The 19,185-nt window shown below is 41.1% G+C and overlaps 1 protein-coding gene across 2 annotated transcripts in view; it reads right to left on the bottom strand.

Moving 5' to 3' along the window:
* The window catches only part of LIMCH1 (LIM and calponin homology domains 1), a 205,242-nt gene that overhangs the window by 49,810 nt on the left and 136,247 nt on the right, over nt 1-19,185 (bottom strand). For both annotated transcript variants that reach the window (XM_075261451.1, XM_075261452.1), the window contains exons 6-11: nt 15,234-15,344; nt 12,757-12,952; nt 8,288-8,540; nt 3,774-4,007; nt 891-1,166; nt 346-600 (exon numbers count right to left, since the gene is read on the bottom strand). In XM_075261451.1, coding sequence (XP_075117552.1) covers nt 346-600; nt 891-1,166; nt 3,774-4,007; nt 8,288-8,540; nt 12,757-12,952; nt 15,234-15,344 — 1,325 coding nt within the window. The remainder of the gene's footprint in view (nt 1-345; nt 601-890; nt 1,167-3,773; nt 4,008-8,287; nt 8,541-12,756; nt 12,953-15,233; nt 15,345-19,185) is intronic.

Below are 19,185 nucleotides of genomic sequence, written 5' to 3'. Positions count from 1 at the left end.
CATCATGGTCACAACCCAAGGATCGAAACAAAAAAAGAGGTTGGCATTGGTAAAAAGTGTTGGGTGACCTTCATACATGACACATACACCTTTAATGACTGTGAACAATCGGAAGCAGCACACCCTAAAGGCATAAGTCATTCAGCTGGTCCCACCACAGTATAGGGGTCCGGCCAACTTTGCTGGAAAGTACATAGGGGAATTTATTATCGTGCAATTGTATTATGGTTGCTTATACCCTAGGTCAGCAGGCAATGCTTAATTCTGCAGAATACATAATATTATTGCGATGACTTTTTATCAAGCAGATGGAAAATAACCATTCACACTCAAGAAGTAACACACCTATCCTCAGAAGAAAGCTTAAGTCTCTGCCAGGTTTCTAGGTCAGCTTTGGTTATGGAGGGTGTTCCAAAAGCTTTTGGTTCCTTCTGATGTGAGGCTGCTCCCTGAGCTTTACGCTTGGCCAAATCATCTCGCTGTATATCTGGAATTTTCTCTTCTTCTTGGTCTGACTCGACATCTACGGGTCTTTGAACTATATTGCCTTTGACACTGACAGCAGCCGTTTCTAGCGTTGGCTCTTGGTTTTCGAGTTTGCTGAACACAGTGAAATTCAGAAGATTAGGGTTACGACACGGCTACATTTTCTTCCCGATTATGTTATGTCCGTGCATAGAAAACATTGCCAATTCTATCAGCTGTATTTTATTTTTGGAAACGCGCAACAATTTGAGATCTTCCAGGATCTCTTGGCAAGGTCAAACTTTGCTACTCTGAAACACACATGCATAGTATAAGACTAAAGATTCCTTGGATCGCTGTGGTCTGTCGCTCACTAATAGACTGCAGATCGGTGTATTCACACACAGGTTACACGTTGCGCTTACCTTTTATCTGCAGTATGTTTAGGGGAAGCAGGGGTGGAAGTCAAGGTGTCGTCCTGAGCGGGTTTGGCTTTATTGATATAGGAGCCCTGTATATATTGATTAAAAGGGGTTGGAATTTTAGGCTGGTTCATCCTTGCCCTCCGTGTGGCCAGGTCATCTCGATCGATATCTGGAAGTCGGCATTCTTCTTCCTCCTCAGAATCCGCATTAGACAGATTGCTGTTTTCTCTCTGAAGCACTATGTCTGGTTCATGGTCTTCAAGAGACTGCTTTTGACTGAGAGAGTTAAAAATGACATTATACAGCTACCCCAATGGCATAATATCACTCCAAACTGCAAGAAAGCAGGTCCCACATGCAGAACATTAGTGGTTAGATATGACGTACTCCACTCTAGTGACCGACAGACATACAATTAATAACAACAGGACAATTTCCTGAAAAATACATTTCTTCATGTCTCCATATGGCTCATGTGCTCATCAGCAGTATACAGTTATATTATAGCATTACACCAGATTACAGTACTTTTTGCTATTTTTGATTCCAGTATACACAACTAATTCATAGCAACTTGGTAAAAAGTGATATAAAAATCCAACACACTCGCAATAAAAACATGGCCAAGCGCTATTTGCAGGCGTTCCCCCCACCCCATGCCATGCCACATAAACACAAGTAACTAATGTAATAATAAAGTTATTTCTGTAAAACAAAGGATGAAAAGCATAAACCTCACAATGCATGTTAAGCTCACGCTTGGCTTCGGCAAGTTTATAACATGTCACCAATTTAGTTTAGCAGGGGATTAACCCAACAGAGGGCTATATGGAGCGTATACGGCGCAGAACAAACATGGAAGCATTGCTTTACAACCTGCACTATTAACTTGTGGAGTGGTTTTAAATGAAATATCAGCAAGAAAATATTATTATAGGATGAAATAACTTTTTTTTTCTTTTAATGTAGATTGTGAGCCCACACAGAGCTCCCAATGTACATTTTTTTCCTATCAGTATGTTTTTTTGGAATACGGGATGGAAATCCATGCAAACACGGGGAGAACATACAAACTCCTTGCAGATGGTTTTTTTGCCCTTGGTGGGATTTGAACACCAGGACTCCAGCGCTGCGAGGTTGCAGTGCTAGCCACTGAGCCACCATGCAGCCCCCAATATGATGAAATAACTTTAGATTGACAATAGGTTTACATTACAGTTACTGGTGGAAACCTGCAAACTCCATAGACTATAAAGGGGTCTGCCGAGTTTCCTCCCAATGTCCACCCAAAAGCAGTGGAGAGAAAAGTCCCCGAATGGTCACACAACACTAGTGTGACCATAGCCTGATATTAATTTAATATTTTTGGATTTTTAAATTTTTTTTATTTATTTTAATTCTGATCATCGAAAAAAATCACAATAATCTTTTGGAGGTATTATAGGAGGTACATCACACTACAAGGTTAAAGGTTTTTTTTTCCAGGAACATAATTTGAGCCAGATTTCCAGCTTTGGATTCCACTCCAGTTTGTGATCCTGTGCTTTCCATGGGGGTGAACAAATCCCACCCCATGTATGAGACCTTGATGGGACTTGGCAGCACTGTAAGTGACCGTCTGCTTCACCCCAAGTGTGAGAAGGAGATATCGCAAGTCCTTCCTTCCAACCGCGACCAGGCTGTATAATCTACATCAGACCAAGCGAAGATCACTCCGCACAGAAAACTAATGATTATGACTATGAAGTCTTCCTTCTTTCTTCTGTTCCTTAGCTCTATGGACTCCTAGTATATCTTCTCTTCTCAGCATATGTGTGTGTACTTCTGTAATATATTACTGTGTATTATCCTGTATCTGTATTACTAGGCTGCTGTAACACGCTGAAATTTCCCCAATGTGGGACTATTAAAGAATTATCTTATCTTTCTGCTGCGGCCATTACCCACCAATTAAGCTCAGACGAATGGAGCTAACCACCAGAGTGTCTCGGCCCGCAGGTTCTGCAGTGGAATCCATGGAATTTGCAATAGGATTGAGCAGGACATGTTTTTTTCAGCGTCCTGTGTCTGTTTTTGTCTATCATTAAAAACAATGGGAGGCAGACCCTGCCCAGAATTTGGATCAGATTTTGATGAGAAATCGATGCTCCAAATTATGCAGTGTGACCTTACCCCTAAGGTCATGAAAATCAGACCAACCAATTTATGTGTATGGTGCCACCTATCGTTCTTCAACAGTAGGGAGATAAAGATTGGGAAAATGGATTACAATTCTCAATCCTAAATTGTGACGTGGACAAGGCCTCCTCTGGCAGTGGCTTTCTCCCTTCTCCTTGTTCAGGACTTATGCACTGCTCAGCCAAGCATGCATGTGACTGGGGGGGCAGCAGAGATAGCTGTCAACCAACATCTATCCAAGTACAGGATCTTCATTATCAATAAGAACCCAACTAGAGTCCTGTATCCCACTCTTGAGTGGAGAGGCAGTCATGGATGTACCCTGCCAATCCATTACAAGGCTATGGAGCGGAGAACCATGGCCGAATTACAGGCTTTTATACAACAACTTGCTGTTATACCAGTAAAAGCATACTGGAACGTAAGTATAGGCAACCATCATTTTGATAAACTACATTTTTACAACATTGATATTACATTTTGGAATTGGACAACAGACATCTATCATACAATACATGCATACCTAATCCATAACAGCTTGCTATTAACTGAGAGTTTATTAAGGTTCCCATGCATATGTTGACCTGCATAGATGTCTTCTGTAGGATACGTTTCATGTTACACATGCTTCTATACAAGACAGCAGGCTTCACATATACATAGACAGGCTGCACTCCAGACAGGCATTCCCAATGTGTAGCTGACCTGCTATACCGCTTTGCTGCAGGCATGACCTTAATTCCAACTTTTTGAAGGGTTTTTATTTTCCGAACCTCTACATCACTCGGATCAGGCTGATCCTCTTCTTGTCGCTCAAATTGCTCTTTAAGCTTGCTGGCTTTTCCAGGAAGCCCTTTAAGAGGAGCCACTAGAGTGGTCCCGTCTTCCTCATTGTGTCCCTCACTACGTTCCTCCTCAATAGTCTCTGGACGCGTTGGGCTAATAAGTTATTATACATCAAAAATGACAAAATTAGAGCCATCTCCATGTAAAGAACAAGGTAAACCAGCTGGGGTTGTAAGGTTTGTTAAATCTCATTAGCACATTACCACTATTACATGCTTTATAGGTCCCGTTTCTGGTAAGAGTGGCTCCTGCTATGGTGGACTCTACGAGTCCTTGCATTACACGGCTCACCACTCATTTCAATGGCCAAATACAGCATTAACAGCAACAACATTGGTTTCGGAAGCTGGACACATTGTGACCATTGGATTGACCAAATCATAGATAGAAGTCATAAGTCCTCATTTCCCTAGTCCTAGCTTAGAGCTGGCCATAGCCAAATAGATTATTGGCCCAATATAACATATGCATGCACGTATTCACATTGGTATTGTGTGTCCTGTAGAACAAAAGAGATTATCTACCACTGCTCAAAGGTTTGTCCATGCGAATATCCAAACAGGCCGTGAAATGTTGCACTAGAAAGAGAGTGGTATACAGCAATTTCCTTTCCATGGAACATTTTCCCTGTATTCCCATCTCTGACATATTTGGCCCATCTACAGGATATGCCATAAATGTCTTATAGATAGATCCTTCCTCTGAGACCTGTTGTGATTCTTAAGACTAGCTGCTGTTAATGGAGATGCGGTCCATGCATTCTTAGGCTAGGTTCACATCTGTATGTGGATCTACGACATTTGGGTCTGCCAGGGACCTCAACGATAGAGAGATGCAGACCCCATAGACTCTAATCTTTTGGGTTTCCAACATTTTTGTACTTAAGATGGAGGAGACAAAAGTCCTGACAAAGATGTGAACTTAGCCTAACAATACTCTTTCTGGAACACTTAAAGGGATTCTACCATTAAAACCTCTTTTTTTGTGGATAAGACGTCAGAATAGCCTTTAGAAATGCTATTCATCTCTTACCTTTAGATGTGATCACCGCCGCGCCATTCCTTAGAAACACCGGTTTTTATCGGTATGCAAATTAGTTCTCTCGAAGTGATGGGGGCGGGCTCAGTGCTGAAAATGCGATGGGGGGTGTCCCCACTGCAGCTCAAGAACACGATCCTGCGACGCCTCTATCTTCGACTGGATCCTCCCCTTCTCTGTCGTCTTCCTCCTGCGTCACCTCCGACGCCTGCGCAGTTGGCTCTGCCAGTGAGACACCAGCAGAGCTGAGTGCAAATGCCAGCCAGCGGCCATTTTTGGGAGGCCGCTCCTGCATTGAACTAGAAGAGCAAGAGCAGCCTCCCAAAAATGGCCGCCGGCCGGCTCTATTAGCGTCTCACTGGCAGAGCCAACTGTGCAGGCGTGGGAGGTGACGCAAGAGGAAGATGACAGAGAAGGGGAGGATCCAGCCGAAGATAGAGGCGTCACAGGATCGTGTTCTCGAGCAGCAGTGGGGACGCCCCCATTGCATTTTCAGCGCTGGGGCCCGCCCCCATCGCTGCCAGAGAACTAATTTACATACCGGTAAAAACCGGTATTTCTAAGGAACGGTGCGGCGGAGATCACATCTAAAGGTAAGAGACGAATAGCCTTTCTAAAGGCTATTCTGATGTTTTATCCACACAAAAAAAAGAGGTTTTAATGGTAGAATCCCTTTAAGGAAAGAGAAGGAGAGAGTTGCAGATGAGCAGCCACATCTCCAACCACATAGGATGCAGGAATAGGTTCCTGACCACCAATTCTGAAATAGGGGCTGGTCCCAGAGATAAAACCCACATTTATGGTTCATCTATGCCTGAGATGGGAAAATCTCTTTCATCTTGCTAAACCACTATTCTCTTCTTTAGGTTCACCAGCGACCATTAGCTGTCTGGTATGAATACCCTGTCAAATAAATCTGCAAATCTCAGTGACTGTAACATAGCGATGGCGGAGAGGGTGAAATATTGGCTTTACTGCAATCCCACCTGAATTAGTGGTTGGGGTTAGGTTTTAAGATACCACATGTTCAGAAGACCACCTAGAGAGGCTCCTTGGAGGGATTACTACTATCATTGTCCAACCAGCCTAATACACTTATGGTGTATAAACTTTACTATAGTAAGACAGGAAGGCTGGTTAGGAATTAAAAAAAAACAAAAACGTCTATCCATGAATATCTCCAAAATAACTCCGGCATTAGTGGAATATAAATCAGCAAGTAACCAAGTCCACTATCTATTATCCTAGCGCTTACAGTCATATTAAATCTAAGAGGGCTCGATTGTACTCCGGTCATGTCTCTGTATGAATACAGTTTTTATATAAACCATGTGAACATGGTTTATGTTATCCTGTCTGCATGCCAGAGAGGTCTGTTTTTGAGAAAAATGTGTTGGATGTTATAGAATACTACTTTCCAAAAAAAAAACGTCTTGGAACTGAACCAAAACAGTCACCTCCGAATGTGTACATATGTTACTGTAATGCCTCCAGAATCTCTATAGAACTGCTGCCTACTACCGCCATCACAATCTGGACTTCAGATTTACAGGGACGGAAAGCAATAATCCATTTACACCACGGGCTATATATTCCAGTAAATCAGAACATACATCAGAGGTACGTTTTCTACTCCATAATAGATCCAGACTACCCCATAAATAATTAACTATAAAACCAGACTTGTGAATGGGGTTTGGATCGCTCTTCTAAGGCTTGTCAACCAAGTGTGACCCGCTGGAAGTCACCGCCAGGGTTTGCCATTCATGAAGTCTGGTTTCTTGGGTTGTTAGATTACATTCTCACAGCTAATAGAATCCAGAAAGGAAGGGAAATCAAGTACTAGGTTGGGTCTATTAAACAGATGTCCAACTTTGAAGTCTCTATGAAAAGAGTAGGATAAACTTTGAAATACCAGGGGTCCCACAATACACCAGAGTCATAACTGGCTCCTGCCCTCCCTTTTCTAACATAAAATTTTAGCCGTTTAAGGGTGAACTTTCATTTTAAACGCAAGAAAAAGTCAAGTAAAATCTTAAAGGGATTCTACCATTAAAGCAACTTTTTTTCTAATTACCACGTCGGAATAGCCTTAAGAAAGGCTATTCGTCTCCTACCTTTAGATGTGGTCTCCTTCGCGCCGTTCCTTAGAAATACCAGTCTCGGCAGCAATGGGGGCGTCCTTCTTCATCTGCCTCCTCCCCTTGTCTGTCGTCTTCTTTCTTCGTCATGTCTGATGCCTGCGCAGTCGGCTCTGACAGCGAGACCCTGTTCGAGCCGACTGCGGCCATATTTCCAAGGCTGCAATTGGGTGCATGTGCAGTACGCTCCTCACGTCTTCGCCGAACAGAGTGTACTGCGCATTCTCAGTAAGGTCTGTACAGCCCTCCGACGCGCGAGTGAACTCATCCAGGCATCGGAAGGCTGTACAGACCTTACTGAGCATGTGCAGTACACTCTGTTCAGCGAATATGTGAGCAGCGTACTGCGCATGCGCGCAATTGCAGCCTTGGAAATATGGCCGCCGGCAGGCATGCGCAGGGTCTCGTTGTCAGAGCCGACTGCGCAGGCGTCAGACATGAAGAAGAAAGAAGACGACAGACAAGGGGAGGAGGCAGATGAAGAAGAAGGACGCCCCCATTGCTGCCGAGACCTCATTAGCATACCGGTAAGTACCAGTATTTCTAAGGAACGGCGCGACGGAGACCACATCTAAAGGTAGGAGACGAATAGCCTTTCTTAAGGCTATTCCGACGTGGTAATTAGAAAAAAAGTTGCTTTAATGGTAGAATCCCTTTAAATATACAGTATATAAAAAAAAAATTAAAAATGTATTAGGGTACATTTAAATTGCTGTAATTGAAGTCGTATGTTCTGATCAGTCATGGGATTAGAGCAACGGACTGAAATGCCTACAGAATAATAGATCCAGACGGAGCACACCCCCCCCCCCCCCTGACAGAGAAACCCCCAAAAGCATCCATTTCGATTCGCTTGTTTTTTACTTTTCAGAGAAGAAAACAGTCAGATACATCTTTACTGTCCATTTAGAACCGGATGGAAGGTGCAGATATGGAGATGGATGAAGCATTTCAGTTTGTTGTTCTGATCCAATGACGGATCAGAACAAGAGTACAGCGGTGGCAGTGTGAACCTAGCCTAAGTTAATACATAAATAAAACATTACCATGTTATACACGGCAGTGCAGTTACTTAGTAAGTATTGGTCACCGACACAGGTTACACATGGTACTACTGTACATATTCTCGACACAACTAAATTGAACTAAGACCTATGGAAGCGTCTTACTGTGGTTATGGTAGTAAACAATTACCTGAATGGCCTTTCTCCGCCTAATGGTGAAGTGGCGGTACTCCAGCTTTTTCGATAATCCTCCCTTTCAGCCTTCTTCTTGCGCAGGGGAGCTGGGATGTATGCAGTCTGGTTACTTTTGTTGGGGAGGTACTGGTTAAAAGGCACTATTATTTTGTTTTCACCGAAGGAGACGCGTCGAGCAGACATGTCATCTTTCCTAACATCAGGTAGCCGTCTATGAGGTAAGTCAGATTCTGAATCACTTCCCCTCCCTAAAAATTAAAAATCACATACAAAAAAAAAGTTGAATATGCAAAGTTATGGTAAGAAGAAGTACGACAGTGCTGTGCATGGAAAAATACTACAAAGTCAGAAGGTTTTCAGAAACAGAAGTGTTCATTCTTGTCAATTATTAATATAAAGTGAATAAACATAAGAGAAATCTAAAGCCCATCAAATATTTGGTGTGAGCACCCTTTGGAGGAGGAGTCCTGGAAGGGATGAGATCAGGGCTCTGTGGGGCCATATCAACATCATCCAGTCTGTCTGGGATTACCGTATATACTCGAGTATAAGCCGAATTTTTCAGCACAGTTGTTGTGCTGAAAAACCCCCCCTTGGCTTATACTCGAGTCAGCAAAAAAAAAAAAAAAAATTATTTTTTTTTGAGGGGGGGAGGGGTCTATGACCAGCCACAATATCAATATATAGAATCTCCCATAAAATAGTGCAAAAAAAAAAAAAAAAAAGTAAATCCCTCCTTTCCCTAGAATACATATAAAAGTAGAAAATGACTGTGATGCACATACACATTAGGTATCCCTGTGTCTATTGAATATAGGGGATCTGCAGTGCTCCTGTTCCGTCGGGAAGGGGTTAATAGGAGCACTGCAGATCCCCTATATACAGCCAGGCTGAGTTACAAGTGGGGGGGGAGAAAAAACAGTCCTCAAGCTCAGGGAAGGGGCAGACAGACAACCAAAACATCCCCTCCCCTTTCCCAGCACCCAAAATCTACTGCACCCAAAAACTCCGACCATTTTAATTTTTGAAATTTTCCAGTAGCTGCTGCATTTCCCCCCCTCGGCTTATACTCGAGTCAATAAGTTTTCCCAGTTTTTTTGTGGTAAAATTAGGGGGGTCGGCTTATATTCGGGTCGGCTTATACTCTAGTATGTACGGTACATAAAGAGACAGAAGGATTGGAGCAACCCTACATCTACAGAAGATCTGGGCTTAGTTCTCCAAGATGGCGGGAACAACCTCCCTGCAGAGTTCCTTCAAAAACTGTTTGCAAGTGTATCTAGAAGAACTGATGGAAGGCAAGGGACGGATGACACCAAATATTGATGAGATTTAGATTTCTCTTTTCTTCATTCACTTCAGTTATACCAATAAGGTATTAACACTTCAAAGCATTTTAACTTTGCAACATTTTTCCACCCATGTCTAAAATTTTGTGCAATACAGTATACGCATTGAGGTCTCGGTCAACGGAACGTAAGGTCTGTTCTTCATATCGGTTTTGAGAGTGTTGAGTTTGCCTCAATAAGTCTTCAAAGAAGACCTTCCTTTAACCCACAGTGAATAAGAAGACAAGAATGTAGGGGATTATATTATAGATCTTATATAAGATACGTCAAGGGAATCTTCTGTAGAAGCCAGATCCACAACGGACTCCAAATAAGCTGCCAGAAGGTATACAGAGACTTGTTAAAGCCATCGGCCCTTCCAGCTCCTGCTGTGCATATTCTGGGTTCATTTCGCAGGCCACGGACATAAGTGCTTTCTAAATATTTCATTATGTTTTGAGCAAATGTCAACATTGAAACCCAAGTCTTGTGTGGGCAGATTTATACTAAAACCACTTAACCTTGCTTTGTTTCCATGTCGGGTATCCTAGCAAGTCTTCCTGCCAAGCCTCAATCCTGGATCTTCAGATATACTGTATACACTAGGTCTTATTTCCTCCGCTGCTTGTTTGTTTTCTATGTCGTTCTCTACTTTATTACATTCCTCAGCTATTTGGCCACTGCCACTTTAATAAGGACATTACAGAGCGGAGAGAGTGACCGAGGTTTACAATAGTATACAATAAAGTCGCTGTTTTATGGGGTTAATGAGTATACAGTGTCAGATAGAAGGATACAAGTCACACTTCTGGTTCTTTATAGGAACAAGTGAATAGAACAGTCCATCATCAGAAGGGGGAGAAGTCTGTCTATCTGTCTGTGTCTATCCAGCCATTTACATTGTATCCAAAAAAATTCACTGGACTATAATATTAATATAAATAAAATGTAGTTATACTTCTCACAAAGAAGACACATCGAAAGATATTTGTAAGAGATATAACTTGTAATTTATTCCATTAAATATCTGCTCATTGTAGGCTTAGGAGTCCAATGGGTGCCCCGACAAATATTTCTATATAGACTCCTGCAGGGAAGGCTGTCAGTCACCGACTAGACCCGCCCACTGGACTCCTAAACCCAGAATGAGGAGTGATTCAAATTAATAAATGATCATTTATTTTAGAACATTTGACATAAACCTCTATATCCGCCTGCTCGGGTTCTCTAGAACATGGTGACTAATGGATGGCAATTTTTTATAGTTACAGATTCTTTTTAATGCAATTTAGTCTCGTTCCTCTCCTTGCTAGCCTATGGGCAGTATTAGATGAGGCACATGGAAGGAACTCCTGACAACAGATCCAGACTAAACATGGTTTGTGTGTTATCTATAACCATGGAGACATACAAGTCCACATAGGAGCTGTATAACCAAAGAATCGGATATTCTAAATCAGCCTTGTCACATAGAACAAAGAGTAAAATTACCGAACAACAACTTTGCCGGCCGGCGGCCATAGTTCCAAGGCCGCAATTGCGCGCATGCGCAGTTGGTTCTACTAGTGTCTCACTGGCAGAGCCAACTGCGCAGGCGTCGGAGGTGACGCAGGAGGAAGACTACGAAATAAGGGGAGGATCCAGCCGAAGATAGAGGCGTCGCTGGAGCTTGTTCTCGAGCAGCAGTGGGAACGCCCCCATTGCATTTCCGGCACTTGGGCCCGCCCCCATCGCTGCAAGAGAACTAAATTGCATACTGGTAAAAACTGGTATTTCTAAGGCGCGGCGGAGATTACATCTAAAGGTAAGAGACGAATAGCCTTTCTAAAGGCTATTCCAACGTCTTATGCACAAAAAAAGGGTTTTAATGGTAGAATCCCTTTAATAATGCACAATAGTATTTTACTCAGTGCCGTGTCCAAACATATTGTGGAAACAAAGAATATACTGAGACTCTATAAGGAAATTCATAACAACTTGCAGATGAGAACTTCTAATTCCCCTACTGACATTTCCTGACATGTAGCACATTTTATTTTTAATGCATGGACTTGTCATAGTCACAGACGTTTCAGCAAGAGATTTAGCCTGCACAAATAAAATAAAGGCTGGGTAAATAGAAGACAGAACTAGAACTGGAAGGTGCCTGCGAGCTGTTTTCTCAAGCACAGATATTTGAGTTCTAAAATGAATCTGTCCTACAAGTGCTCTCCTGACACCTCTCCAGTGACCGGGAATAGTTCTCATTGCTATCATACACCTTTTTGTAGACTTCCAAAATTCTGAACGGAATATTGACTCCACTTCTCTATATGTACATAGAAAATCCCACTTTATTGCACTTAGGTTAAAGGGGCTCTATCATTGGGAAGTGTCATTTTTAACTAATCACATCCTTGCATAGGCTTTAGAAAGTCTATTCCACACCTACCTTTAGTATGTAAATTGCCGCAGTGGTTTTTAAAAAAAGTTAGTTTTTATTCGTATGCTAATTAGACTGGTGCACAATACATTGTGCACTCCTCTCCTATTGTTTCCTATGGGTGTATACAGCACAGGCTGCTGCTGCTGATGATGATGACTCAGCTTCCTGTTTGCACACACATTGGAGAGAATAGGAGAGACGAGTGCTGCTGGGAACTTCCTGTGCTGGCTGGAAGCTCATTAGCATATGAATAAAAACGGATGTATTCAGAAACCACTGAGGCAATTTGCATACTAAAGGTAGGTGTGGAATAGACTTTCTAAAGCCTATGCAAGGATGTGATTAGTTAAAAATGACTTTTCCCAATGATAGGGCCCCTTTAAGATTAGACTTGTATTGTATTCATTGTATTCATTGCATATTTCATTATAATATTATTTTCCAAGGTGTGACTCCCTCCAACCATTTCCTGTCTGGGTGACTACCAGATGTAGAAAAGAAGAACAATGTGCAATTTTGTATTTGTTTCCTGTTGAGTGGAAGTGGCCAGGCAAAATAAATAAAACCATTGAAATATCTGCAATATAATTACAATTTTAAAAGCTTTTTTTTTGGGACCATGATATAGAGAACCTTAGTATAGACCATCAAAAGTAGATCAGTAAAGTATAACACCTGGGACCGTGCCGACCAGTAGTCGCATGTACTCACCATCACTGCTGCCCCTCAGGATGACATCTGGCGATGGCGTCTGTTGTGACCGAGAACCAAAAGAGTCCAAGCTATCGAAGGAATCATCTCTTCCATGTCTTGGAGGAGATAGAGAGTCACTTCTCTCAGAATCCCAACAGTCTATATAACCGCTGTCTCGGATACTCCTCTTAGGACTTTCAATCTCTTCATTTTCCTAAAAAAGGAAAAACAAAAAGGACGTACAGAGCTATATACAGTGTGTATGTATATATATATATATATATATATATATATATATATATATATATATATATATATATATATAGGAATAATTAGCAATATATATATGGGAATAATTTGCAAGACACCTGATCTACATATACACTATATATATATATATATATATATATATATATATATATATATATATATATACATACATACACACAATGTAAATACAGCACTCCTTTATGGTTAGGGTACAGTGACAGTACAGTACCAAACATATAAAATGCATAAAGAGAGATCAGCCTCTGCCAACTCATAACTGCAGGGGACCAAGAATTCTCTTAGCTGACCCACACGTTCTGAGTACAAGAACAATGGCCGCCTTTGACCGTCTAGTCTTGCTACATTTTTCCCAGGGCAAGCAGCATTCAGCCAAGGAGGGAAATCCTTTGGAGGAAAGGTCAGTAAAAAATAAAGGTCTTGTTGGTTCTAGTGTCACTTAGAGACCAGCACAGACAGGAAAAGCAAAATACAGACACATCTAGTGACCTGCCTGCATTGTAGGATCCCATCATTGTGAGGGCCGCCTGAAGGAGGTCATTTATGACCAGTGACGTCAACAAAATGCTTCCACCCAAATGCCAAATGTGAGTTTGTTTTTTTTAATGTAGATTGTGAGCTCACAATGTACATTTTTCCCTATCAGTATGTCTTTGGAATATGGGATGGAAATCCAAGCAAACACAGGGAGAACATACAAACTACTTGCAGATGTTTTTTTTGCCCTTGGTGGGATTTGAACACCAGGACCCCAGCACTGCAAGGCTGCAGTGCTAACCACTGAGCCACCGCGCTGTCCCCTGCCAAATGCGAGTTTTGTCCATGCCCCACGCTACTTGTCAAGTCTTCAAACTCCCAATATAAGTTTAGAAGACAGACAAGAAAATCCAGAAAAAGCAAACAATATTTCATCATGTATTTCCGTAAAGGTCTGTGCTTCTATTTTTCTACTCCATCAAATGCTAAACCATCTGCAGCCAAGCAAGGCCAGACCAGATGAGTTTTATTCCTTCACAATATTAATATTGCACAATACTCAACAAACATCAAATGATTTGTTTTAGGAACGTTCACAAATAATTTAAAAAATACAGCCAAAGTTGCAAAATACAGAAATAAATAAAAAAAACTCTCTCCAAAAAAATTTCATAATTATATCCTCATTGTTCCACGACTTGACAGTAACACATTTCTTCTGCATCAGGTTGTTTTGCTTATGACCCTACTAGAGCCTTATTAAATAATAAAAATAGGAGTTGGACTATCCCTTTAAGGCATATACTAACTATATAACATTACTTAATGATATGGAAAACAGTAAAAAAAATTCTGTCTGCCTGCAGTCACCACTAGGGGGAGATTATTGTATACAGATTTGTTCAGCTCAATGGCATTCAAAGAGAACTGAACCCTTCACACAAGGTAAACCCATAATAGTGGAGCCAGAATTTTACCTTATACTGGAACCATTTGACCTGAACGTTCAGCTATGGAGTATGTATTGTAATATATTTACATATTAGGGTATAAACCAACATATCATATCAGATTAGCTGCAACAGAGACATTTAGTAAGGGGCGCAAAGAAGACTAAAGTCTCACACTTAGGTCCCATAGAGGAGTCTCTGCTGCTGACATAGCTCTCCTTCCATCGGCAGGCACCTCATAGATAACGCCTCCATATACTGAAGTGCTGGTGACCAGTTTGACTTAAAGGAGCTTTACAGGACTATGATAGTAAGTTCCACTTCCTCTTCCCATGCCAGTGACATCACGTCCATTGGTCACACAGCCAAACTGCAGCTCAGTTCCATTCAAATGGATGGATTTGAACTGCAATACCAAGCACAGCCACTATACAATGTATGGCGCTGTGTTTTGTATGAGAAATCTTTCTCAGGAGTTCGGACACTTGACCTACAATAGACTCTATATAAAAAAGTGCACTTTGTCAGATGTACATATTTATGTACATTTTATGTATTACATAGGTAGAATAGTATTTTAGCTTTGCGTTCTCCAGCCACAAAAGAGCATGAATTGGCAACATCCTGCGGCATGCAGGTATCGGCACGTCTTGCTTATTCTTGGGAAAATCTTGCAGGAATCCAGAAACGATAGAGGTCAATTGAGTCTGATTTCTTTAATAATATTACTCATTGGATTGGCTCTCATCCCTATACTTACAATACTAATCCGCACCATACCTTTCTCATCTGTGCCAGCAGACCCTCAAACTCCTTCAAATCCAAGTGATTTCCACTGTAGGACGCGCAGCTGTTTGCCGCTTTTCCAAGCCAATAAACAGTGACTAGTACCTGAAACAAAGCACAGATCGGATTAAAAAAAAAAAGAAGAAAAATTCAGAGTAATAATAAATATTTGGATCCACAAAATTCAGATTTATGAAGTTCGACCATGAAAAATTGACCAGAATTTGCTCCTATTTGATTCTAGAAACACAAGGAATGTATTAAAAAGAATAAAACGTGATATGACTTCACACCATTGTCTGCCATATTGATAAATGTCCAGATGAATGACATGCTGCCAGCTGTATAGCATAAAACGTAACGTATCAGCGCTGGTGCATGGGAATTACTGGCAATAGACACAGCTCTGCTTATTATTCCATTATGTGCTGCAGATGGCTTTTCACAAGGTTACCATAGATCACATTCATGTACTTGATACTGAACAGGAAGGGTGGAGAATGCATGGTCTAGGTCAAACTCATCCTTCAAACAAGTTTGATAAGCCTGACTCTTAGTGGAAGTCAACGTGTCAACACCACTCATACCACTTTATCAAGCACTTATTACCACCGCCCAGGCAGACTGGTTCACAGACAGCTCATAAGTCACAGGGTCCCATGGGGCACCGTCCTGACACAACATATACTATACTTACAGCTTAACTATTCATCCTAGTAGGTTAGATACACAGAACATGTCGCAGAATTACAAAAATTATAAAATACACCATAAAAACTACTAATAGTTCACTCTGCAGAAAAACAGAATAAATGTATATTTGGCATCACCGTCATAAACCACTGAAAAATGTAACAATGTCATTTGTACTACAGAATGATAAAGTAAAAGGACACCCAAAAAATAATAAAGATTTACTTTATAAAGTCCCCTCAAAGAACATTAACAAAAGCTAAATGAGACATATGTACCCCAAAATAGAGCCATTTAACAATACAACTTCTCCAGCAAAAAAACAAGTCCTTGTGTTGATGGAAAAAAATAAAAGTCATCTGTGTAGTGGCTGGACTGGGTTATTGCAACTCAGTTCTCATTGAAGTGAATGGAAGCTGAATTGCTACAGGCACTACACAATTGTTGTTCTCTGTGTTAGTCCTGGTGTCAGTAGCCATATCCCCTCTACAATCTATTCTGAATGCAGCGGCCAGGCTCATCTATCAGGCTAGACGCTACAGCGATGCCTCCGGGCTGTGCCAGTCACTACATTGGCTGCCTATTCATTATAGAATAAAATATAAAGTTATCACCCTCATCCACAAGGCTCTCCATAATGCCGCACCTTCCTACATTTCCTCCCTCATCTCTGTCTACCGCCCAACCCGTGTTCTCCGTTCACTCAATGACCTAACACTTACATCCTCTATTATCAGAACCTCCCATGCTCGTATACAAGACTTCTCCCGAGCTGCACCACTTCTCTGGAATGCTCTACCCCGGACAATAAGATTAACTCCCAATTTCTACAGCTTCAAACACAAACTAAAGACGCATCTAATCAGACAGGCCTATCACAATTCCTAATGTAAACCCTTCTGTACCGTAATAAGAATCCCTAAAATTTAACCCTCCTCTGTCCTCGCTCCCACATTACCCCACATGATATGATGTCATCTCAGGCTAACTTTATATGTCCAAGCTCCATCCACATGTTAAAGGACATGACTGGTGACGGTTCATAAAGTTTTGTTTGTGTAATGACAGTCACCTCTATTACAAAAGTGTCTGACCTCTGTATAAGCAATGCTGCCCCTGCTATCTCTTGTGTCACCCCCTCTACCTCATAGATTGTAAGCTCTTGTGAGCAGGGCCCTCAGTCCCATTGGGTGAAATGACTTTCTTTGTAATGTATCTTTCTGTCTATATTTGAACCCTACAAATTGTACAGCGCTGCAGAATACGTTGGCGCTATAGAAATAAAATTTATTATTATTATTTTAGAAGAATAATCACAAAAAAAATAAAAATAAAAAAAATTGAAAAGTAGCAGAAAATTAATAATTACTGTCAGTAAGAAAGAAAAACGGGAAACCCAGTGAGGAAACTGGAACAACCTGTATACAGTAGATTGTGTTCTCTATAAGGAATCCCAAAGACGAGTCAACCCAAACACACCCATTTCCCAATAAAGATGGGCCCCACCAAAACTATACTATCAGACGTCATGTCTAGTACATTAAAGAAAAAAAGAGCTTCCTCTTGATATTCTGCATAGAATTTTTTTTTTTTTTTTTTTTTTTTTTTTTTTAGCCAAATGGCTAAGGTTATGTTTACATCTACTGTATTGTTGGAGGTTTTGTTGCAGAATCCATTAAAAAATTCCAGATAAAATAACAGAGCATGCTACACTATTTTCTAAAAAGTTGGTCAATGACACCACAGCTACCATCTGCGTGAAAAATAATCTTGTGTTATTTCTAATGACTTTACAGGAACCCGTTTCAGGGTACACAAATCCCAAAGAGTTGGCTTGAAGAAGAAATCTCCGTACTCTGAAAGGGTATATTACTAATTGACTTGAAGAAGAGGTCTACATCACCCAAAATGCGTTCCTTGTATATGTACGGCGGCAGAGAGGAGTTTAAGTGGAACATTGGTTGGGCACAAGCCTAATCATTATTTATGGAGCTGAGCACTCTAGCATGTAAGAGCTCCCTCTAGTGGCAGCTGCAGGCAGGCAAAAAGTTGAAACCTAAGTCTATAAAAGGGATTTGGAGCAATGGCCACTATTTAGATATATTAAGAAATTCCTTAGAACAGAATTGTAAACCTAGAACCAGCGTAATTCCAAAAGGTGGGAGTTCACTTTAAAGTTCTGCAACTGCCCCCTTCCATCAATAAGAAACAGATGTAGGAAATGGGATCAGGCATAAAACATGATCTTAAGTTAGTTGGAATAAGCCGTTAATAGAAGAGGCAGCTGAAAATACAGCGATACCCTGCAAGAAATATAGTCATCAGATGGCAAGAAGAACCAGGAAACTCAAGACCTGCATACCTGAAATGAAAGGTGCGGTGCTATTCAGACTGGATGGTGCCGTGTGGCTTAGGATAGACGGGCTGGAGAGGTCTATGTGGCCTCAATGTGGAAAAAGTTCACACAACTTGACAATATTAAACAGCTGCTGTGTAATGTTCTGTCAATGAGCTGACTATGACAAAAGCTTCTTTAATGGGTAGCGGCTATGTGTGCGGCGCTAGGCCTCTACACACCAGGGTATACACAAGGGAAGGCCACAGGGGAACCGAGCCGGAGATGGGACGACTTCTCGCCATTAGTTTACTAAAATATTTATACTAGGACGTTATCAAGTCATCTCTAACAACCTACATTATTTCTATTATCTAAGAAGATGCCATAGACGTCATCTAAACAATAGCGGGCAGCCATACACCAGGGTGTACAGTGTAACCAAGGGAACTCCTAGCAAAACTTGGAACAGGGCCCTCACTTTATATATCTGAAAGGCCTTTTAGTTGGTGCTACGGTGTTAGATTATTCAATGATGTATACCGCCAACCTACTGCACGTCACTGTATAGGCATAAGCGCCATATATTACCCATTGATTCCTATTGTACAGTACTGTGTCCACCGGTATAGGAAAGTATAACAGACAACACGATCTCATACAATACAAGGAAAACAGTATAGCCAAGTATATGCCAAAAAGGATACTCTCTGCCTATGCTTGGTACATACGGGCCTATAGATATGTTCAGTATACATGTCGGGGACCATCACAATGCATAGACTGAACATGAAAAAAGACAGGGATTATAAACCTATGAAAGGAAATATGTAGTAATAAGTAATAAGCTATCCATGTAATAATAGTATACTAATAACTGCAGAATATATTAGAAAATAATTATTTTCTAATATGTTA

The sequence above is a fragment of the Leptodactylus fuscus genome, chromosome 1 (genome assembly GCF_031893055.1).
Source record: "Leptodactylus fuscus isolate aLepFus1 chromosome 1, aLepFus1.hap2, whole genome shotgun sequence".
Taxonomy (NCBI): Eukaryota; Metazoa; Chordata; class Amphibia; order Anura; family Leptodactylidae; genus Leptodactylus; species Leptodactylus fuscus.
Note: the sequence above shows the minus strand (reverse complement) of the source record. Positions and strands in the feature narration are given on the sequence as shown.